This window comes from Anomaloglossus baeobatrachus, chromosome 10 (genome assembly GCF_048569485.1).
Source record: "Anomaloglossus baeobatrachus isolate aAnoBae1 chromosome 10, aAnoBae1.hap1, whole genome shotgun sequence".
In the NCBI taxonomy this organism is placed as follows: Eukaryota; Metazoa; Chordata; class Amphibia; order Anura; family Aromobatidae; genus Anomaloglossus; species Anomaloglossus baeobatrachus.
The window spans coordinates 157,534,674-157,558,829 of NC_134362.1; the positions used below are offsets into that span (position 1 = coordinate 157,534,674).

A 24,156-nucleotide genomic window follows, 5' to 3' on the forward strand; every position below is an offset into this window, starting at 1 on the left:
GATAAACCCCTTAAATCTTCCCAGTGGAGGTGCTGAAGCCTAGCACCACCATTGATAAGCTGTTTTCGGCTCCAGCAGTGGCCGGATGTTGACTGATTGGTGGCAGTCCGTGGGTACGGCAGCTCAGATCATGGTGAAGGGAATAGGGCTGAGCTGCAGTAACCCCGACTCTCGGGCATCAGACCCCCACCAATCTGATATTAATTATCTACTCTCACCAACACCTTAAGCTAGTTAAAGCCTTGAATAAAGAGGAACTGCTACCTGAAAATGTGTACGACAAGTTTACAGAGGGTGAGAGTTTGGACAGTTTTTTCGATATAAGATATACACACCAAAAGCAGTTTTTACTAGTTGTGGTGTATAAGTGGATAACTAATAAGAGCATACTTTTTTGTTTGAAAGGACACCTACGCTTTAATAATAATTCAGATATACTTTCAAGGAAATCTGTCACTAGGTTTTTGCTATGTCATTGGAAAACAGCATAATGTATGGGCAGAGATCCTGATTCCAATGATGTATCACTTAGTTTACTGGGTGCAGCAGTTGTGACACAATCAGGGTTCTGAGATGTAGCAGAGCTGAGAAAGCTAATCCCACCAACTCCACAGGTCTTTGATAAGCAGCTCATTGTCAATAAACAATTTACACATAAGAGGGGGTGTGGTCAGTCTAGGTTTTACCTACTGGTGTAGCTGATGTTGTTCAAGGAATGATCAGCTTCTGGTGCTAAAACAATCATTGCAAGTAAACAACACTTTGCCTGGTAAGACACTCATCGCTGAAATATGTGTGTTAAAATGCTTGCAAATTAAAAAAAAATGCAGCCCCTTCTATAAGAGCTCGTTCACATACTGCGTTTTTACACACTGCGTTTTTGCTGTGTACTTTCCCTCGGAGGAAAAAAATGCAGCATTTTACAATACCAGCAAAGTGAGATTTCTGAAATCTTATACACAAGCTGCTTCTTTTTTTTTCTTGCAGATTTGCACCATCAAAGCGATTTTGTCAATCCTCTCCGTTTTTTTTAATCCATTCAAATGTATGGGGAAAAAATGCATGTAAAAAAAGAATCAAAAACATACACAAAAATGTGCTAATTTATGCAGTGTTTTTCCTGCAGAAAAATCTGCTGCAAATACTCAATGTGAACACAATCCCTAATAGCATCCTCTCTGCAACCTCCACTAATTTTCATTCATGGATGCCATTAACCCAAATATCACAATGTGTGATTATTCAGAATACACGGTTGGTTAAACAAATTACATTAAGCTACAAAGAAAAAATTAAAACACGTACGGGAAATGTTTCCCTATTTATTCTAAAACTTCAAAAATACACGGTTTGATACCAAACCATGAAATAAAAGGATAATAATTACCGTATGTTTCATTCCACAATGTGACATTTTGCTGCTGCACCTCTTATTTTGGATGTAAAATCTGATGGACCCAAAATTTGTCAAAACTGGAGCATTTTCTAAGTAACTGGAAGTGACCCACGTAAATCCAGACATTAGTTCCTGGTCTGCACAATGCCAATCTGAAAACATTGGACACGCGTGCATTTCTATTCTGCATATACAGTGATCACTTTTGCTCATAATTACTGTCACACAGAGTTTTGCATAAACTTCACCAACTGTCATGGTGGCGTTGGGCACTATTCAGATTACTGATTCTGACACGCCGCCCAATGGTTTCTCTGGTGTCTAGGTTCATCACAGGCACACTCGGTCGTCTACCTGCTGTGTGTTGATTCATAGACAGGCTAACAAGAGTTAATCCCCGCTGGTCTGCTTGCTCCTTTGGTCATGTGTTGTGGGAAGGCCTATCACATCTGATCCCCTCTTTTTATGCTGGTTGAATCCTTCCACCCATGCCAGCTATAGTTTGTCTATGTTGCTATGTGAGGTGAGGTGCCCCAGACTTACTGGTGAACGTTGTGCTCATTGCTTGGTGCAATTGTAGAAGTTTACCCCTGTTATTTTGTAGCTGCCTTCCTGCTTTTTGTTTTTCCTCCTGAATCTCGTATTGTCTTTACCTTTGTGTCTGCTTGCTCTGTGACTAAGTTTTGCTTTTCCCTTGTCTGTCTTTATCTGTGGGTTTCATCACACTCTTGTCCTGTCCCTTCCTAGGGGAGGGGGAATCAGATCAGGACTGGCCAGGAGCAGGGCAAAGAAGGAGACTTAGGCCTCTCCACCATCTGGAGTATCCCTGAGGTCATCAATCAGCTAAGAGGAGCTCCGAAAAAGACATATAAAAAGAGTTACACCCTCTCTGGCAGAACACCAAGCTGCCTGATCGATTTTCAATTAGCACAGAACAACACAGAGGCTATAGAAGGCAAACGGTGCAACATTTTTACTGAAACTCCATTACAAAAATGAATTTTAGCCCAAAATAAATGTGTAGCGCCCCTGAATCAATCAGGGAGCTACAAGGTACTGCATCCCCACCAGGATGCAGGGCCTACCCCCTAGGAACCCAGAAGACCAGTGCCGGTAACAACCAAACACTTCAGCTATTCCCTGTTTGCCCCAAATTCCCCGTAGACTAGTACCAGGCTAGGGTTGGATCAATGGATGGCCGCCTAGAGGTGGAGCCAATCCAGTCCACTAGACGACCAGGTGGGAAGGGCAGACAGTGGATAGTGAGAAGTCTAGCAGTGACAGTGAAAGAGAGTAGATGCACTGACAGGAGTGTGAACAGTGACCTGAAGGCCCAGGTTAGTTGCTGGTGGAGTACTCCCGGAACTACACACCAACAGAGTACAGAATCCTAGGTCAGGCAAATGTTCCAGGCAGACCTGATAAAATCTGCACAGTGAGGGGACCATCAAGGACCTCACTGACCTTGAAGTTCGGGACACAGTAGCAAAAGGAGAACCGGGGACAGGACCAGAGACTCCAACCCCACAGGATTCATGCTACCGTCATACGGACTGCTGTAAAAGACAACCAGGAGGGGACCCCCAGCCGCTCCAAGCCACAGGGTCCCACCAACCAAAGACAGGTGCAAGGGAAAGAAGCCACCAGGACACTAAACCGGCACTGGGACTAATTGGATCTGTGGTCAGCACCAGTCTTCCTCGGGTGACCAGTCTCCAGCTTACAGTGAGTAAAGGAACCAATTACACTGCAACCCCTTGTATGGCCTACCTTCTTTCAACACCCATCTGCATCACCTACCCTCTGGGGCCCGGCCCTGCTTGCAGAGGACCCAACAACCAGGCTGCCATTAACACCAGCCCCAGTAGTAAGAACTGTGCAGCGGCGGCTCCATCCATATAGCCGCAAACCGCAAGTGGCGTCACGTACAAACTTTCATTTATACTCCCATGTAAATATACCCCCCTTTTTAAAAAGCACCCAGGGCACGGAACCAGGCAACGGCCACCAAAGTGACATTTCCCAGTTATACACCGCCCGGGACCGAGTACCCCATAACCCTGGGCGACACAAATGCATTTGTGTGAAAACAAAAATGATCCCAAAAAGGTGGACAACTTCTTTAAGGGATCCAATAGGATAGGACTTGGTCATTTTCCAATAATCTATTTGCTCTATAAACGAAACTAATAATCATATTGTTAAAGACTTTGTGGATTTGGACTACGTCCATTTTGTTCCAATGTGAACAAGTGCCCTCTGATTATTCCCCAAGTTCCCCAGGACAGGGAATGATGCCAGCAGCTTGTTATTCTGACACCTATTAAATATTTATTGAGTCTGTGGGGAACAAGACTTTTTGGCAAGGTATACAATCCAGTGTGGAGTCTGCCTGAAACTGAACAAAGGCCTGAGTCGGTCAGCCAAAAATCCATTTAGAAAGAAACCGTCCAATTCCCCTGATCACAAAAGGAGCCGATCTAGTTCCCCTTTGCTATAAATCAGTTATTTGTAAAGCATCTACGCTGCATATATGTGAGGCCAATGATCAATTTCTTCTTCTTTTTTGTTTTTTTTAGACTGGCTTTTGGAATTGATCCATTTCTGATATGTATTAGTCACATTTGTAAGCAGAAGTTTGGGTATTTTTAAGCTTGTTTCCTCTTGTGCAAAAGATTTACACAGAAGGGAAGATACGCTACTGCCAGCGTATGACTATGCAACATCAGCTTTCCAAACCACAAATGTCATATTGTTGGATCTGATTAAAATGCAGCTGCTCAATCTATCCGTGGTTTTTACCCCGTGCGGAACGTGAAGGCCAGTGTTAAAAATTAGCCGCATCTCCTTTTTCAAGTCACACCTCTTCCATCACCACCTCCATGGAAATACCCTTTTTTATATGCTACTCTCCTGTAGGTTTCAAGAGTATTTGGCCATAACCAGGAGATTTACCAACTACTCCAGAAGGTCTTCACTTTATCAGATGCCTCCCAGATGTTTCGGTGAGAGTTTGTTAGAGAATGAAGATGAACAGTTTCATACGATTTCTCCCAAGCGGATCTTGTTATAAGGAATCCGAGAGAAACAGACCAATTTTTTCCCGAAATTGTCAACTTAGTTGTTTTCCTTTTTTTTTTTTCACTGAAGAAGGTAGACTTTGGGAATTTAGTAAGGAAGACATGTTCCTTTCTGGAAGACAGGAGACTGCATTGACACTACAAGATTATTGTGAAACGAGTGCTCCTAAAGACGCTCATTCAAGATATTCTTGAAGTGTAAACAGAATGCCAATCACCAGGACTTGGCAGCTATAACTACTACCCTTATGACCCACCGCCTATACCATAGCTGTCCCCTCTCCACTGTTTTCCCTTATGCGCTCTATATCTCCACACTCCAGTTCCCTCACCATGCTAACCCCTCTCCATACTGTCCATTTCACACTTCTTCGTCTTCATATCCATACTGTGCCCCCTCTTCACACTATGCCTTCATACTGGCCACCACACTGCCCTCTCCATACTGTTCCCCCTCTTCACACTATCTTCTCCAAGCTGAGCCCTCTTCTTGCACTGCTCCATACACAGTATGATGTTTACCACAGCCACCAACACAGCAAGAACGACTCCAATCAGAAAACCTATAAAATAACCTGGAATATAAATGTTTATTTGCCTGCATCTCATCAGTAATGGGGTACATATATGGTCTGTAGTCTGATGATGGCTGTTAACTCCCAGTATCTCATTGGAAGTTGTAGGTTCATGCAATACAATTCTATAAAAGGCTAACCTGACCTTACAATTGATCGTTGTCCTAAGCTTTATTCTTGTAGTCAAGTACTTATGGTGGTTCTGGTGATGTATTCATGGACTATTGATGGCTCTAGTGTTGTATTCATGAACTGATGCTGATTTTGGTGGTTTCTAGTACAGAAATACATAACCAAAACCACGAACAGTACATGAACACATCCCCATAACTATCAGTAGTATATGAATACATCACCAAAACCACCATCAGTACAGATATACATTGACGCATTGACTTTTACGGCTGTGCGCCATCCATAATACACTGCCAATCACAGCATGCAGTGATTTTTTTCTCATGCTGACTTGGAATGAAAAAAATGCTAGTCAGCACTGCTTGATAGTATAACATTGGAGCAAGTGCTATCTGATGAAACATCAGATAGCATTTGTCTGAGTTATACGCTAGCTATATTAAAGTGTAAGTGTACCCTTTATGTAACTTTGAAATTACAACTTCTGTTAAGCCTCAACCCTAAAATCCGTCACTTTTTTTTTTACCATTGATGGTAATTTTTGTTGAAAGGGTAACAATTCTTGTGGGAGTGGACATCAGAGCTTGTTACCCGACACATATGGATGGTGGGGATGCGTCAGATAACAGGTTACCTAAGTCTCTTACCTATTCCTTTGCTTGGAGCTGAAGGGAGTCATTGCCCTCATCTGCCTAGGTCACCAAAATACCTTGCCCTATCCCTGGTTCAGGAAAGGAACTCAGCTCAAATCTGCAGCAAAATCAACATGCGCCAAGCAGATATTGCCGTTAGTTCAGCAGCACACATTTCCCCCCTTATATATTTAAAATGGTGTAAATCCACTATCACAATCCGCTGCATTTCTGCAGAGAATACTCTGGATAGGATAAACCACAGCATGATCTTTATTTTAGGTGGAACATGGAGCAAATAGATAAAATTTGTAAGTATTGAAATCCGATGTGAACCTGCAACAAATCTGCTATGTGCAAATTCACCCTTCAGATGCAATGGAGGAATCAAATAACATACAGTAGGTTTGACAGTACACATTTTCTAGTTCTTTGCAGAAAGCTTTGCGAGTAAAGGTTATCTGCCATTTTGCTTCTTGCACACTAGGTCCCTTTGTATATGTGGATGCAGCTGCACTATCCATGAGCTCAGGCAGGACACCTGAGCGCTTCATCTACCTCTTTGCTGACAACCCCTCTTTGTTTTCGTGCAGAGCATTACAGAGACATTACAGGGCACCGGAGTCTCATTTTCTCCTCTCACAATTCTAACATTTCCTTTAAAATTATATCATTATGAGCCGCATATAAGAATGCCATTTTCAGTGAAACAGGTAAAAAAGCTATTTAATGGTTAAAATGACTAAATAAAAATCCCTTTTATTAGATTAGCATACTACCTAAATTAGCATGTTAGTAAGTATCACACATGCATATAGCGCTTCTGGCACATTGTAACTGGGCTAACCGCTCATCAGTTTGGGTTTTTCAAGTACCTTATTAAGAGCATTCTGAGTTAAAGTGTTAGGCCCCTCAGTTTTTTGCCGTCAGTCACAATCCGTCGAATTTTGAAAAAAACGGATCCAGAGACTGATGCCGCTGGATCTGTTTTTCTTCTCATTGACTTGTATTAGCGACGGATGGCCTCACGTTTCATCCGTTGTTCGATGGATACATCGAAAACGGTTTGTCCGTCGGACGGAGACGACGGCCAAAGTAAAGTTTTTTGTGTACATCGAAAAAACGGACAGCGACGGATCCATCGCCTTCTATCGTTTGGTACAATGGAAGCCTATGGGTGCAGGATCCGTCGTCGTCCGTCAAATGATGGACTCCGGTAACAGATTCAGTTTTTTTAACTGAGCATGCTCCAATTTATTATTATTTAGCCCCCAGCTAGTCCGATCTGTTGAAAAACAGATTTGTCGCATCAGTTTAGCCACAATTTGCGACGGATCCGTCGAGAAAACAGATTGTGACTGATGGCAAAAAACTGATGTGTGATAGGGGCCTTATTCTGATCTATAGAAGTTATCACCAGATTGGTTGGGCTCCTCCAAAGGGACTCCCAATGATTGCCAAATTCAGGGGACTTGTGGCCCTGTTGTACTTTGGTTCTCGTCTAGCTGGAAGACTACAGGGAGAGGAGCCAAATCAAGTGACAAGTTGTACGCTTTGGTTCTCTCCAGGCTGGAAAACTATGGTGAGCAGGCACCAAAACAAGTGACAGGTTGTGCATGCACCCTACAGCTACAGGGCACTGGTGAAGAGAGCTCAGTCTTGATATCCTTAATGCCTACACATCAGAAAGACACATGTAAGCCAACACTATTATACTTCTCCTGTTCATGCAGAAAAAGGACAAAAGACGCGTTCACTCTACGCTGCTGCTGAAGACTTTCCAAGGTAAGATCCAAGACACACCAGTGGGCATAAGTAGTTTTTAGTCAATGGATTTCAAAGCCATTACAAGGTGGTTCTTCAGTTTCTTCTGAAGAAGCAGCTTGACTTTCAAATGAATCATAGAATCATAGAACATTACAGTTGGAATGGACCTCCTGGGTCATCTAGTCCAACCCCCTGCTCATAGCAGGAGTCACTAAATCATCCCAGACAGATGTCCGTCCAACCACTTTTTAAAGACTTCCATTGAAGGAGAACTCGCAACCTCGCCTTCAATGAAGTAAATAAAAAACACTTATCTCCACTGGAGTGTCCTGGATCTTCCCTTGGAAAGTCTTCAGCAGCAGCGTGGAGTGAAAACGTCTTCTGTCCTTTTTCTGCATTGTCTGTACTGCCTCCAGCTGCTTCAATATTAAGAACATGGCTTGTTGTATGTCATACCCTGTGAAAAGGTGAGCGTGCCTTTCTCTTTTATTCCGTTTTTACAAGATAAGACCCTATTTTGCGCCTTTGCTCCTTAGTGGTCTTTCATTCATCTGCCCACTCATCTACCAGGAGTGGAGAAAAGGAACACAAGTGGTCAGTTCTCATACCGCCGATCAGTGGATTGCGCTGTGGAGAAATCCACACCTATTTAATCATTTTCTACAATTCAGTGGACAGGTTTTGAAAACCGGTAAATTCCTTTAATAGTAGGTAGGTCTCACTCAGGACATTAATTTATATGGTGGCGCGGCAGAGGGATAAAACACTTGGATCTCACCAGCTGTAAACTATATGATGAGCTCATTTTTCTAAGGATCCTTTGAACATAATTAGAAGTCCAAAAGCATAGTACCCCTTCAATAATCTGGAAATATCAATGATTAGTTAGAAAACGTAGCTTCTAAATTCATTTTCAGTGATATAGAAAGAATCCACAGTCAACACATTACATTTGCATTACCTGGTCCCATGTTTGGACAGTGCTTGGATCAAAAATTAATACATATCCAATAGATAGAAGGCAAGTGTAGATCACCAGGGAAAAGACTTGCAGCCACTTTCGCTCAAATGATTCTGTGTATACCAAAACATAGAGGGCGCTGAAGATTACCAAGGCCACGAATACTGCGATTATGAAGGCAAGATGTTCAGAAGGATTCTGCAAAAAAAAAAAAAATATGGGGTCAGAATAAACCAACGAATATCGGCTTTGCCAAGGTTAGATTTAAACAATATTGGGCAATTTCTAAAAGAGTAAATCCAAAAAATTGTGTTGCTAAAGCAATTCTACACTTTGAGAGAAAAAGTGTTTTTACAATAAGGCTTCATTCAGACATCAGGGATTTTTCAACTATGCAAAAAAAGGGTTTGTTTTTCATCCACATACCATATATGGATAATTTTGATACATGACTCCGATTAAAATCAGACGTACAGTACAGACCAAAAGGTTGGACACACCTTCTCATTCAAAGGAGTTTTTTATGACTAAAAATTGTAGATTCACATTGAAGGCATCAAAACTATGAATTAACACATGTGGAATGAAACACTTAACAAAAAAGTGTGAAACAACTGAAAATATGTCTTATATTCTAGGTTCTTCAAAGTAGCCACCTTTTGCTTTGATTACTGCTTTGCACACTCTTGGCATTCTCTTGATGAGCTTCAAGAGGTAGTCCCCGGAACTGGTTTTCCAACAGTCTTGAAGGAGTTCCCAGAGATGCTTAGCACTTGTTGGCCCTTTTGCCTTCACTCTGCAGTCCGGCTCACCCTAAACCATCTAGATTGGGTTCAGGTCTGGTGACTGTGGAGGCCATGTCATCTGGCGTAGCACCCCATCACTCTCTTTCTTAGTCATAAGTCATATAGCTCTTACACAGCCTGGAGGTGTGTTTGGGGTCATTGTCCTGTTGAAAAATAAATGATGGTCCAACTAAATGCAAACCGGATGGAATAGCATGCCGCTGCAAGATGCTGTGGTAGCCATGCTGGTTCAGTATGCTTTCAATTTTGAACAAATCCCCAACAGTGTCACCAGCAAAGCACCCCCACACCATCACACCTCCTCCTCCATGCTTCACGGTGGTGACCAGGCATGTAGAGTCCAACCGTTCACCTTTTCTGCGTCGCACAAAGACACGGTGGTTGGATCCAAATATCTCAAATTTGGACTCATCAGACCAAAGAACAGATTTCCACTGGTCTAATGTCCATTCATTGTGTTCTTTAGCCCAAACAAGTCTTTTCTACTTGTTGCCTGTCCTTAGCAGTGGTTTCCTAGCAGCTATTTTACCATGAAGGCCTGCTGCACAAAGTCTCCTCTGAACAGTTGTTCTAGAGATGTGTCTGTTGGCATTGACCTGGTCTCTAATCTGAGTTGCTGTTAACCTGTGATTTCTGACGCTGGTGACTCGGATAAACTTATCCTCCGCAGCAGAGGTGATTCTTGGTCTTCTTTTCCTGGTGCGGTCCTCATGTGAGCCAGTTTCTTTGTAGCGTTTGATGGTTTTTGCCACTGCACTTGGGGACACTTTCAAAGTTTTCCCAATTTTTCGGACTGACTGACCGTCATTCTTAAAGTAATGATGGCCACTCATTTTTCTTTACTTAGCTGCTTTTTTTTTGCCATAATGCAAATTCTAAAGTGTACTTTACACACAACGATATCGCTAATGATATATCGTCGGGGTCACAGTGTTCGTGACGCACATCCGGCGCCGTTAGCGATATCGTTGTGTGTGACTAAAAGGAGCGACGATCAAGGATTGCAAAAACGTCAAAAATCGTTGCTCGTTGACTCGTCGCTTCTTTTCATAATATTGTTGGTGGTGCATGCCGCTGGTTGTTCGTCGTTCCTGCGGCAGCACACATCGCTATGTGTGACACTGCAGGAACGATGAACATCTCCTTACCTGCGTCCACCGGCAATGAGGAAGGAAGGAGGTGGGCGGCATGTTCCGGCCGTTCATCTCCGTCCCTCCTCTGCTATTGGGCGGCCGCTTAGTGATGCCGCTGTGACGCCGAACGAACCGCCCCCTTAAAGGAGAGATTGTTCAGTGTCTCTAGCGATGTTGCTAAGCAGGTATGTGCGTGTGACGCTGCTGTAGTGATATTGTTCGCTACGGCAGCGATCACCCCCATGACGTAACAGTGACGTGGGCGGGTGCTATCGCGCACGACATCGCTAGCGATGTCACAGCGTGTAAAGCACCCTTAACAATCTATTCAGTAGGACTATCAGTTGTGAATCCACCAGACTTCTGCACAACACAACTGATGGTCCCAACCCCATTTATAAGGCAAGAAATCCCACTTATTAAACCTGACAGTGCACACCTGTGACGTGAAAACCATTTCCGGTGACTATCTCTTGAAGCTCATCAAGAGAATGCCAAGAGTGTGCAAAGCAGTAATCAAAGCAAAACATGGCTACTTTGAAGAACCTAGAATATAAGACATATTTTCAGTTGTTTCACACTTTTTTGTTAAGTATTTCATTCCCCGTGTGTTAATTCATAGTTCTGATGCCTTCGAAGTGAATCTACAATTTTCAGTCATGAAAAATAAAGAAAACTCTTTGAATGAAAAAGTGTGTCCAAACTTTTGGTCTGTACTGTATCTCCGTAATGAACATATACACAGCTTATAATGGGTACGTGGCCTATCCATGAAAGCCACAGATAGAACACGTACATAAGAAAAGGATGTCTGAATGAGGCCTTGGCCCGAATTCAGATGCGCATGTATCACACTCCAAGTATGTACTGCAATGCATTGAATGGCTGGGGTCTCCTGCCCCCCTATATGAGGCTGTTGAGTTTGGGTCAGGAGACGTGTAGCCAGTCTGTGCTTCCCAGTCCAAACTCAGACAACGATACATTGATGTCTGAATTTAACTTTAAACAGGAATAACAGACGGAATATTACCCAAGATTATATACCAGACTGAAATTAAAGGGTTATTCCCATCTCAAAGATCCTATCACAATATGTAGTAGGTGTAATAATAATAATATTAGCAAATACCTCCAATTAGAAATGTTGTATAGTTCTCCTGATTCACTATGTCACTTACCTCATGTGCAGGGCATTGCAGAACCTTAGGTATCCATGATTATAATCACTAATAACTGTGACTATATGCGTGCTCGTAGCCATGGATGCCTAAGGTCCTGCAATGCCCTGCACATGACGTAAGCAACATAGTGAATCAGGAGAACTATACTACATTTCTAACTAGAGGTATTTTCTATTATTGTTATTATTAGACCTAGTACATGGTAGCATAGAATCTTGGAAATAGGAATACACCTTCAAATCTGCTGGTGCAATATTCACCATATTTGCGCACCTCAGACTGTCTGTGCCCCACAATATTGAAATCTACACCAGCTGTGAGATAGCTTACATTTTACAATAATTTATGCCAATTTCTGGAGTAAACTATAGCTTACAGTGCTGGCCAAAAGTATTGGCACCCCTGCAATTCTGTCAGATAATACTCAGTTTCTTCCTGAAAATGATTGCAATCACAAATTCTTTGGTATTATTATCTTCATTTATTTTGTCTTCAATGAAAAAAAAATGGTCATAAAGCCAAATTGGATATAACTCCACATCAAACATAAAAAAGGGGGTGGACAAAAGTATTGGCACTGTTTGAAAAATCCTGTGATGCTTCTCTAATTTGTGTAATTAACAGCATCTGTAACTTACCTGTGGCACCTAACAGGTGTTGGCAATAACTAAATCACACTTGCAGCCGGTTGACATGGATTAAAGTTGACTCCACCTCTGTCCTGTGTCCTTGTGTGTACCACATTGAGCATGGAGAAAAGAAAGAAGACCAAAGAACTGTCTGAGGACTTGAGAATCCAAATTGTGAGGAAGCATGAGCAATCTCAAGGCTACAAGTCCATCTCCAAAAGTTCCTGTGTCTACGGTGCGCAGTGTCATCAAGAAGTCTAAAGCCCATGGCACTGTGACTAACCTCCCTAGATGTGGAAGGAAAAGAAAAATTGACGAGAGATTTCAACGCAAGATTGTGCGGCTGGTGGATAAAGAACCTCGACTAACATCCAAACAAGTTCAAGCTGCCCTGCAGTCCGAGGGTACAACAGTGTCAACCCATACTATCCGTCGGCGTCTGAATGAAAAGTGACTGTATGGTAGGATATTCAGAAAGACCCCACTTCTTACCCCGAGACATAAAAAAGCCAGGCTGGAGTTTGCCAAAACTTACCTGAGAAAGCCTAAAACGTTTTGGAAGAATGTTCTCTGGTCAGATGAGACAAAAGTAGAGCTTTTTGGAAAAAGCCATCAACATAGAGTTTACAGGAAAAAAAAAAGAGGATTCAAAGAAAAGAACATGGTCCCTACAGTCAAACATGGCGGAGGTTCCTTGATGTTTTAGGGTTGCTTTGCTGCCTCTGGCACAGGAGTGCTTGACCGTGTGCCTGGCATTATGAAGTCTGAAGACTACCAATAAATTTTGCAGCATAATGTAGGGCCCAGTGTGAGAAAGCTGGGTCTCCCTCAGAGGTCATGGCTCTTCCAGCAGGACAATGACCCAAAACACACTTCAAAAAGCACTAGAAAATGGTTTGAGAGAAAGCACTGGAGACTACTAAAGTGGCCAGCAATGAGTCCAGACCTGAATCCCATAGAACACCTGTGGAGAGATCTCAGAATGGCAGTTTGGAGAAGGCGCCCTTCAAATCTCAGGGACCTGGAGCAGTTTGCCAAAGAAGAATGGTCTAAAATTCCAGCAGAGCATTGTAAGAAACTCATTGATGGTTACCGGAAGCGGTTGTTCGCAGTTATTTTGGCTAAAGGTTGTGCAACCAAGCCTTAGGCTAAGGGTGCCAATACTTTTGTCTGGCCCATTTTTGGAGTTTTGTGTGAATTGATCAATGATTTGATTTTTGTTTCATTCTCTTTTGTGTTTTTTTCATTGCAAGCAAAATAAATGAAGATAATAATACCAAAGAATTTGTGATTGCAATCATTTTCAAGAAGAAACTGAATATTATCTGACAGAATTGCAGGGGTGCCAATACTTTTGGCCAGCACTGTATGTATTGGCCTGTGATTGGCCATACTAGTCGAGCTAAGAGCCGACAACAATTACATTGTTAGGAAAAGTTGTTTTTGAACATTGTGCTCCAAAGTCTGTTTTTTTATGTAGAAAACTAATGCCACAAGTTTAATAAATGTCCCAAATGTGTACAGTGACCCCCAAACGTTGTTTAGAAGAAGTATTTTTCTCTGAAGGGGTTTTCCACTACTTGGACAATCGCTTCTCATTCCCCATGTTCACCCCCATAAAAAGCTTATACTCCCCTCCTATGCCGGGGTGATCCATTAGTGTCACAACTCACGTTACCACGGCTCAAGTGACATTGTTATGATCCCCAAGCTCCGCATCCAATCAGGCTTCAGTAATTAACAGGAAGTGAGAGCTCCGGCTGCCCCTCACTTCCTCTTGATTACTTAAAGGGGAATTCCCATCTCCAAGATCCTATCCCAAAGTATACAAGTAGTAGGTGTAATAATAATATTAGTAAATACATCCAATTGGAAATGTAGTATAGTTTTCCTGATTAGCTATGTCTCTTACCTCATGTTCAGGGCACTGCAGGACCTTAGGTATGCATGATTATGACCACTAGCAACTAACTGTGACTATACGAGTGATCGTAACCATGGATACCTAAGGTCCTGCAATGCCCTGCACATGAGGTAAGCGACATAGTGAATCAGAAGAAGTATACTACATTTCTAATTGGAGGTATTTAAAAAATATTATTACAACTACTACAAATTAGGATAGGATCTTGGGGATAGGAATAACCCTTTAAGTGTTTCAAGGTGAGGAGAAGGAAGCCCACGCTGATTGGGTTCCGGTATCGCATGACTTACCAACCTCAGGTGAGCCCCAAGAGAGCGAGTGCCCACATCGGTGGAAAAGCACCAGCACAGGAGGGGAGTACAAGCGTTGCTGTTTTAACCCCTTAGTGACGGAGCTAATTTTCACCTTAATGACCAGACCAAATTTTGCAATTCTGGCCAGTGTCACTTTATGAGGTTATAACTCTAGAACGCTTCAACGGATCCCGGTGATTCTGAGATTGTTTTTTCGTCACATATTGGACTTCGTGTTAGTACCAAATTTAGGACAATATTTTTTGCGTTTATTTATGAAAAAAATTGAATATTGGCAAAAATTTTGAAAATTTTGCAATTTTCAACTTTTGAATTTTTATACCGTTAAACCAGAGATTTCTGTGACACAAAATAGTTAATAAATAACATTTCCCACATGTCTACTTTACATCAGACCAATTTTGGAAACAAAATTTTTTTTTGTTAGGAAGTTAGAGGGGTTCAAAGTTTATCAGCGATTTCTCATTTTTACATCAAAATTTACAAAACCATTTTTTTAGGGACCACATCACATTTGAAGTGACTTTGAGAGGCCTAGATGATAGAAAATACCCAAAAGTGACACCATTCTAAAAACTGCACCCCCCACAGTACTCAAAACCACGTTCAAGAAGTTTATTAACCCTTCAGGTGCTTCACATGAACAAAAGCAATGTGGAATGAAAAAAAAGCAAAAATTAAATTTTACCTAAAAATGTTGCTCTAACCCAAATTTATTCACTTTTAGAAGAAATAACACAACAAAATGGACCCCAAAACTTGTTCCCCACTTTCTTATGAACGCGCCAATACCCCACATGTGATCAGAAACCTCTGTTTGGACAAATGGGAGGGCTCGGAACAGAAGGAGCAATATTTGAATTTTGGAAAGCAAATTTGGCTGAAATAGATTGCGGGCACCATGTTGCATTTACAGGTCCGCTAAGGTACCTAAACAGAAGAAATCCCTCACAAGTGACACCATTTTGGAAACTAGACCCCTCAAGGATTCTATCTAGGGGTATAGTGAGCATTTTAGATCCACAGGTACTTCACAGATTTTGTTAACGTTACGTTGTCATATTGAAAATTTTAATAATTTTCTCAAAAATGTTGCTTTAGCATCAATTTTCTCACTTTTTCAAGAGGTAATTCCAAAAATTTGACCTCAAGGTTTGTTAACCACTTTTTTATGAGCGCGGTGATACCTCACATGTGGTCTGAAACCTTTGTTTGGACAAATGGGAGGGCTTGGAACGAAAGGGGCAATATTTGAATTTTGGAAAGGAAATTTGGCTGAAAAAGATTGCGGGCACCATGTCACATTTGGAGGACCCCTAAGGTACCTAAACAGCAGAAACCCCGCACAAGTGACCCCATTTTGGAAACTAGGCCCCTCAAGGAATTTATCTAGATGTTTGGTGAGTACCCTGAACCCCCAGGTGCTTCACAGAATTTTATAACGTTGAGCCATGAAAAAAAAAAAATAAAATTTTACCACAAAATTGTTATTTCAACCAGGTAGCTTTTTTTTTTACAAGAGTAAAAGGAAAATATTCAGCATAACATTTATTGTGCAATTTCTCCTGAGTTTGGCGATACCTTATATGTGGTGGAAATCAACTGTTTGGGTGCACAGCAGGGCTCGGAAGGGAAGGAGTGCCATTTGACTGCAAAATTGGCTGGAATCAATAGCGGACGCCAGGTTGCATTTGGAGAGCCCCTGAGGTGCCTAAACAGTGGCTGTCCCCCACAAGTGACTCCATTCTGGAAACAAGACACCTCAAGGCTTTTATCTAGGTGTATAGTGAGCAGTTTGAATCCACGAATACTTCACAGATTTTGATAAGCTTAGGTTGCCATATTGAAAATTTTCATTTTTTTCACAAAAATGTTGCTTCAGCATCAAATTTCTCACTTTTTCAAGAGACAACAACAAACCGTGGACCCAACAGGTTGTTATCCAATGTCTTATGAGCACAGGGATACCCCACATGTGGCCAAAAACCTCTGTTTGGATAAATGGGAGGGCTTGGAATGGAAGGAGCACCATTTGAATTCTGGAAAAGTTGAGATAAATTGCGGGCACCATGTCACATTTGCAGGGCCCCTTGGGTACCTATACATTCGAAACCCCCCACAAGTGACTCCATTTTGGAAACTGGATTTTATTCAGGAGTATAGTAGCATTTTGAATCCACAGGTACTTCACAAAAATGTTGCTGTAGCAACAAATGTCTCACTTTTAGGCTATGTGGCCATGATCCAGCGACACGGCGTCTAGTACACAGTGTCAGCCTCCTGCAGAGATGTGAGTGTTGTCCACGGGAGAACGCAGCTGCCCATGCCCACGATTTGGGTTCAGGCCGCTGTGGAGCTCTATGCTACCTGCAGAGAACACTCATCTCCGCAGCATAAATTGACATGCTGAGGCTCGGGAAGCTGCGCCACAGGTCGGTTTATGCTGCGGAGAAGAGAAGTACATTGGGCAAGCACATTGGGCATGGGATTTCTAAAAATCCTTCCACTGTGCTTCTACTGCACAATGCAGCGTTATGGACGCAGGGAAAACACTCTGCGCCCAAAACGCTGCAAATCCCGATTGTGGGCGCACAGCCTAAAATGCTACAATGGATGAATGGATAGATGTCAAACAAATATAACGTCCCACCCCCTGCATATTCTAAGCTGGCGCCCTTTAGTGCCTTTCATGTGGCACTAAAGGGTGCCTAGCCTTGTATTTAGCCCCCCAAAAAATTAATTAAAATAAACGACGTGGGGTCCCCCCTATTTTTGATAGCCAGCTAGGGTAAAGCAGACAGCTGTAGCCTGCAAACCACAGCTGACAGCTTCACCTTGGCTGGTGATCAATTTGGAGGGCTCCCCAGGCGTTTTTTAAAAAAAAACAAAACGTGGGGTCCCCCCAAATTAGATCACCAGCCAAGGTGAAGCAGACAGCTGGGGTCTGGTATTCTCAGGGTGGGAAGAGCCATGGTTATTGGACTCTTCCCAGCCTAAAAATAGCAGGCCGCAGTCGCCCCAGAAGTGGCGCATCCATTAGATGCGCCAATCCTGGCGCTTCGCTCCAGCTCATCCCGCGCCCTGGTGCGGTGGCAGACGGGGTAATATATGGGGTTGATACCAGCTGTAATGTCACCTGGCATCAAGCCCTGGGGTTAGTGATGTCACGGCATCTGAACAGATACCCGACATCACTAACCCAGTCAAGAAATAGAAAAAAATAAAGACAAAAAAAAAATTTATTTGAAAAAAAACTCCCCGAAACATTCCTCTTTTACCAATTTATTGTAAATAAATAAATTTCGGTCGCTGTAATCCATTTTTGAGGTCCCACGCCGTCTCTGGATCTTCTAGAATATGGGGGGCACGTTCAGGGAACGTATCCCCCATTTTCTGGAAGAGCAAGCTCTCCATGAGCAGTGTGGGTGCAGTAATCTGAGAATACTGCACTCACACTGCCCCGGTCCAACCTAGGGCAGAGTGACCTGCAGTAACCTCATTCCAGAATATGAGGGGCACGCTCACAGAACGTACCCCCCATTTTCTGGAACAGCAGCCTCTCCATGTGAGGAGTGTGGCTGCAGATCACTGCACTCACCCTCCCCCGGTCCACAGTGGAGCCTGTGCATCAGCGACGTCAGCAGGATCCCTGCTTGCAGGGATCCAGCTGACAGCCGCTGTCTGCGCATGCGCCGCCAGCATTCAAGAGAAGGAGGCGGCGTGATCGCGGGGCCGGAGCACCAGCAGACAGGTAACGTATGACCGGGGGCTGGGGGGGGGGGGTGACGGAGGGTGACGGGGGGACCTGGGGGACCTGGGGACAACTTTCTGCCGCATGTGACGTGTCACATGCGGCAGAAAGAGTAGGATGAATGCGGCCGCCATTTTCCACGCTCCGGAGGGGGGAGGGGGGAGGCGGCTCTGGAGAACCGGAGGGGGCTCCGGGGACCAGAGATCTCCGGTGTACCGGAGGAGGGGTCAGGGGGAGGACATTTCCCTCCGATCTGAAATGTTTGATCATTTCAGATCGGAGGGAAATGAATACATAGCCGGCGGCGGCGGCAGTTTTCAGCGCGCGTCGGCGCCATCTTGGATTTTCCGGAGGGGGGGTAGGGGTGGTGGGGGGACTCTCCGGTACCGGGGGCTTTGGGGGCACTAGAGGATTATATTTATTTCTCATCTGACATGTTTGATCACGTCAGATGAGAAATAAATCAATTTTACCGGCCATTTTTTTTTTTTAATGTTGTCGCCGGTATACGGTGTATACCGGCGATCGCATTAACGGGGTCCAAAAAAAACACCCCGATTCATAATCTTGGGGGTCTCAGCTACCTCCGGTAGCTGAAACCCCCGAGATTTTTCGTCACTGGGGGGCGCTACAAGCTTTTTCCGGCCTGACGTCTCAAGACGTCGGAACAGAATAAGTACCCTGTTTTTCCGACGTCTTGAGACGTTAGGCCGTCGCTATGGGGTTAAAGGAGGTGTGACGGGGTCCTTCTCCCATATCACACAATCAACAAAGCGAGAGATGAGTGAGCAATCCAAGAATATTTATTCCAAGCAAATCAAAGGTTCCATAACATAATCCACCATACAGAGGGTAAAAATAGTCCAGAAACACGAATATAGTCCAGTAAGCAATAAATGTCCCGGAGATCAGTCAGACTCCTGCAGCAGTCCTTCTCCAGGGAAATTGGGGTTTCTCACAGTCTCTCTGGGGTGCTGGCTGCAGCCTTAGCTTTTCACTCAGAGGTTCAATCCTTCTCTCTTCTCTTTCTCAGCCTGACTGACCAATTCTTCAGGTAAGCACAGAGTTTAGGTGGATCCCAGGCCCTCCTCCCCCAGACCTAGGGACAGGAACACTACAGAGGGTGATTACCTACAGACAATACAATGTACACACAAGCAATACAGAGAATGGACAGTGAACCACTCCTAAACTTCAAACCTACACAACATGATACACAAAACCCCATATTCTACCATCACAGGGGGGCAAACAAGGGGAATGAGAAGGGGCTGTCCAAGCAGTGGACAACCCCTTTAAATAACCGCAAAACTGTAACCTGACAAAGGATCTTATAGCAGTCACTTGCCTAAATATAGTAAGGGATCCCAGGACAGTACTTCCTAAAAAGTCAGACCATAGCATCACGACCTAATACACAGTGAAGCGTATGGTTTCATTTAACTGCCTACACCCGGAGGAAACTGGTATATACTGAGCTTTATAGAAGGCTACTCACAATACACGGTCACGCAATGATGAATAACAAGTCGTTTTGGTTAATCTAAAAGACAATAAAGTATGGAACCTTGTTTATTGCTTTTATTATAAAGAGGAAATGGAGGCGAATTCACAGGACACCAAATAGAAGAGACTAAGTACATGGGATAGAGTAGAAAAATGGGGTGGCTGAAAAGAAGAACAGAGCCCCGACTGAATGATCACATGTATTCGGTCAGATTTAGGACAATCTGAAAAAATATTGGGGCGAATCGGCAATGATGGCAACTTATTTACAAAATGAAAAGCAGAAAAAAGCCCATATGAACTGCGGCACGGTGAGAAACTAAGTTTTTGATCACAGAAGATTTGTCTACATTGCGGAAGAAGAAAAAACCCCACCAAACTGAATGACTACTGAACAAGTGGCTGAAATCAGTGCAAGGCCAAACACTAAAAAAGGAGCTGATACAACTGAACCCAAATACACAAGTAAGTTATTCAACAGGAGAAAACTGAGGTAAACCACCTGTACGTCCCTCATACAAGACAAGCAGAGTCAATGTATATGAACACACATCATGGGAAAACAGAATTTAGCTAGGAGAAGAGAAAACCAATAAATGGATAAAAGCAGCAGAAAAAAAATACGTCTGGCATCCTCACAGATGAAAAACCTACCATAAGAACCAATGTATTGATGTGATGTTCCATATTCTCAAGCAGACCTGGGCAAATCATGGGCCACAATGAGCCTCTTGGTTGTTTCGGTGCATCCTGTGGACCACGACAGCCAAAGTGTTGGCTACTGTGGTATTTTGCACCATGCAGACACACCAGGCTGATATCTCATTTTCACAGTATCTGTATCCTCAGGACTCAGAAATCAGTGAATTCAATGGTTCCAGCGCAACAGAGTTTCTCAGAAAAGCAGGCATGATGTCACTAGACCGTGCATGCTGTGCAGAGCTTCAGTGCTCAGCACACGGAGGCGCGAATATTGTTTTACTTTAATTATCTGAGGGTACTTTTATGGGGGCTTACAGTGATGGATCATATTTGTGCGGAGACATCCTACTACGTGGGGGCTATACTGTGTTTAGGACCATGGAGACATCATAGTTCTGTGTGTTGTGAATGGCTGTGGGGTACATCATACTATATGGGTGGGGAGCTGTTCATCCAGTGTTTTTTTTATTGCACCACTGGAGTGGTGCTTTAAATTTAACTCCCCTGACCCCTGTCATATACTCACCTTTCGGCAGCTTCACGTTCTATCACCGCCACTGTATTTTGTGATCTACCAGCGCGCTCCATTGTTTCATAGAGTGCACGGAAGGTCACAAATCATATGTACATCTCTATGGGAGCCTCGATCTGGCCTTGTTCTGGTTTTCATAGACTTGCATTCAGATGTAACTTATGACTTCCCGCCAGTCAGAAGTTACGGGCACAATATGGCATTGCGGGAGCGGATAAGAGTCAGTAAAAAGGTGAAGATGACAGCAGGTAAGTATATGACAGGGGGCAGGGGGCTTAGATTTAAAATGCCACTCCAGCGCTGAAGAAACACAAAATGCTGGAGTGGTGCTGTAAATATAGTTAAATGGTTCTTGCTCTGTAATCTGAGAGCAGCGTAACGTAGAGGCCGATAACCTGATGTGTCACTTACTGGGCTGTTAGTGTAGTTTAAACAAAATAAGTGTTTCATCACCAGGAGCTTAATCACAAGATAACTTTTTCAATTGCCATGTAGTCCTCCTGTTCTGTGTAACCTGCCCCCAGCACTAATTGGCAGCTTTCTGTGTACATTGTGGATAGGCAGAAAGCTGACAATCAGTGGTGGAGCTGAGGATATGTAGAGCTCAGCATTCAGAGAACTGTTAAATCTGCAGCAGAAAAGCAGTGATTTTATCAAAACTACAAGAAGACCAGTGAGTGACATCGCTGGCATCAGGGTCTCTGCCCCTATATCATGCTGCCTTCAGATTACATGACAAAAACCACAAGTCCCCTACCTACAACATACTTATTAATATACACAACTGACTATTACAGAAGGCAATTTACAACCATTTACAGGTTTTGTGAAGTGATGTCAGATACTAATATATTTATGTTGCTAAATAAACAACATGCTTACAATCCATGCAATGCCATTGACTTTGCTAAGTATTCATATTCACTGACATATATAGTGAGTGAGCATTGCTAACAGCTCCTGTCAGGGCCAGCGTTAGGGCGGGGCAGTCAGAGCAGTTGCCCAGAGTCCCCACTCCCTTGGGGGTCCCCAGCGTCTACAGCCACGGGTGGCGTCACGAACTTTCCACACCATCCCCTGTAAATACCCCTTTATTCGAGTGGCCAGCTAGGATCTGCCTTTAACAATCCTTAACCTGTTAAATCTGCTATTGTTAACCTGTTAAATGCCTCTGCCAAACTCTGACAGCAGCATTTAACATGCGTAGGCATGCGGGCGTGCCATTTTAAGCGCCTATCGGTGCACCCTTGATGTGATCGCGGATCCCGTCAATCAGTTGCTATGACAGCAGAGGTTTTGCTGAAGACTTCTGTGCTGGTCATTACAGTGCTCCTGCCTGCCTGTGGCCAAGCATCAAAAGGAGACTGTGATTTTCACAGTCAAGGTTGGGTTCTAAAGACATATCCCAATCTCTTATGATCCCCCAGAGCACCATGAAATCAATTATCAACTATCATCAAATGGAAAGAACAGGGCACCAAAAGAAAGCTGTCAAGAGAGGACCACCCACTAAAACTCTCATGACAGGCAAGGAGGGCATTAATTAGAGAGGCACCAAAAAGACCAAAAGGTAACCCTGAAGGAGCTTCAGAGTTCCCAAGTAGAGACTGGAGTATTTGTCCATACGACCACAATAAGCCATACACTCCATAGAGTCGGCCTTTATGGAAGAATAACCAGAAAAAAAGCCTTTACTTACAGCCAAAAATTGGAAGGTTCATTTTGATTTTACCAAAAGACATGTGGGAGACTCCCCAAATGTATGGAGGAAGGTGCTGTAGTCAGATGAGACCAAAATTGAACTTTTTGGCCTCCAAAGTAAACGCTGTGCCTAGCAATAAACTAGCAGAGCTTATCACCCCAAGAACACCATGCCCAGAGTGAAACATGGTGGTGGCAGCATCATGCTGGAAATGTTTTTCGGCAACAGGGAAAATGGTCCGAGTCATGGCAAAGATGGATGGTGCGAAATACAGGCATAGTCTTGAGCAAAACCTTTTTCAGTCTGTCAGTGATTTGAGACTTGGATGGAGGTTCACCTTCCAACAAGACAATGACCCAAGCAACTGCTAAAGCAACAGTCGAGTGGTTTAAGGGGAAATGTGTACATGTATTGCAGCAGATGAGTCACAGCCCAGACCTTAATCCAATTGAGAATCTGTGCTTAGACTTGAAGATTCCTGTTCACCAGAGTAAACCATCTAAAGGCTACTTTACACAGCGTGGGTACCCGCCCCCATCTGTTGTGCGGCGACACGGGCAAATCGCTGACCGTGCCGCACAACATCGCGCAGACCCGTCACGCATACTTACCTACCCGGCAACGTCGCTGTGACCGGCGAACCGCCTCCTTTCTAAGGGGGCGGTCCGTGCGGCGTCACAGTTACGTCACTGAGCGGCCGCCCAATAGAAGCGGAGGGGCGGAGATGAGTGGCCGGAACATCCCGCCTACCTCCTTCCTTCCGCATAGCGGCCGGGAGGCAGGTAAGGAGAGCTTCCTCGTTCCTGCGGTGTCACACGGAGCGATGTGTGCTGCCGCAGGAGCGACGAACTACATCGTTACTGCTGCAGTAACGATAATCGAGAATGGACCCCCATGTCACCGATGAGTGATTTGGCACGTTTTTGCAACGATGCAAAATCGCTCATCGGTGTCACACGCAGCAACATCGCTAATGCGGCCGGATGTGCGTCACAAATTCCGTGACCCCAACGACTCCGCATTAGCGATGTCGCAGCGTGTAAAGCCCCCTTAACTTGAAGGAGGTGGAGCAAATTTGCCTGGTCAAAATTTGAATGGTCAAACATCACAGTGGCAAGATGTGGAAAGCTCATAGAAGCTTACCCAAAGTGAAATGCAGCTGTCATTGCAGCAAAAAGAGACTCTACAAAGTACTGACTTTATGGGGTGAATAGTTATGCACACTGAAGTTTCCAGTTATTTTGTTCTATTTGTTGCTCGCTTCACACAAAAAGAAAAACAAATTTTCACAGTTGTAGGCATGTTCTATATATGACCCGATACAAACCCTCAAAAAAAATACAAAAACAAAAAAAAACTAAATTTGAGGTTGTTAAGTAGCAAAACACAAAAAAATGCCAAGGTGAGTGAATACTTTCACAAAACATTGT

General features: G+C 43.7%; 1 protein-coding gene across 7 annotated transcripts in view; it reads right to left on the reverse strand.

Moving 5' to 3' along the window:
• ADCY7 (adenylate cyclase 7) overlaps nucleotides 1-24,156 on the reverse strand; it is a 225,804-nt gene that overhangs the window by 72,621 nt on the left and 129,027 nt on the right. For all 7 annotated transcript variants that reach the window (XM_075325745.1, XM_075325741.1, XM_075325742.1 and 4 more), the window contains one exon: nucleotides 8,547-8,744. In XM_075325745.1, coding sequence (XP_075181860.1) covers nucleotides 8,547-8,744 — 198 coding nt within the window. The remainder of the gene's footprint in view (nucleotides 1-8,546; nucleotides 8,745-24,156) is intronic.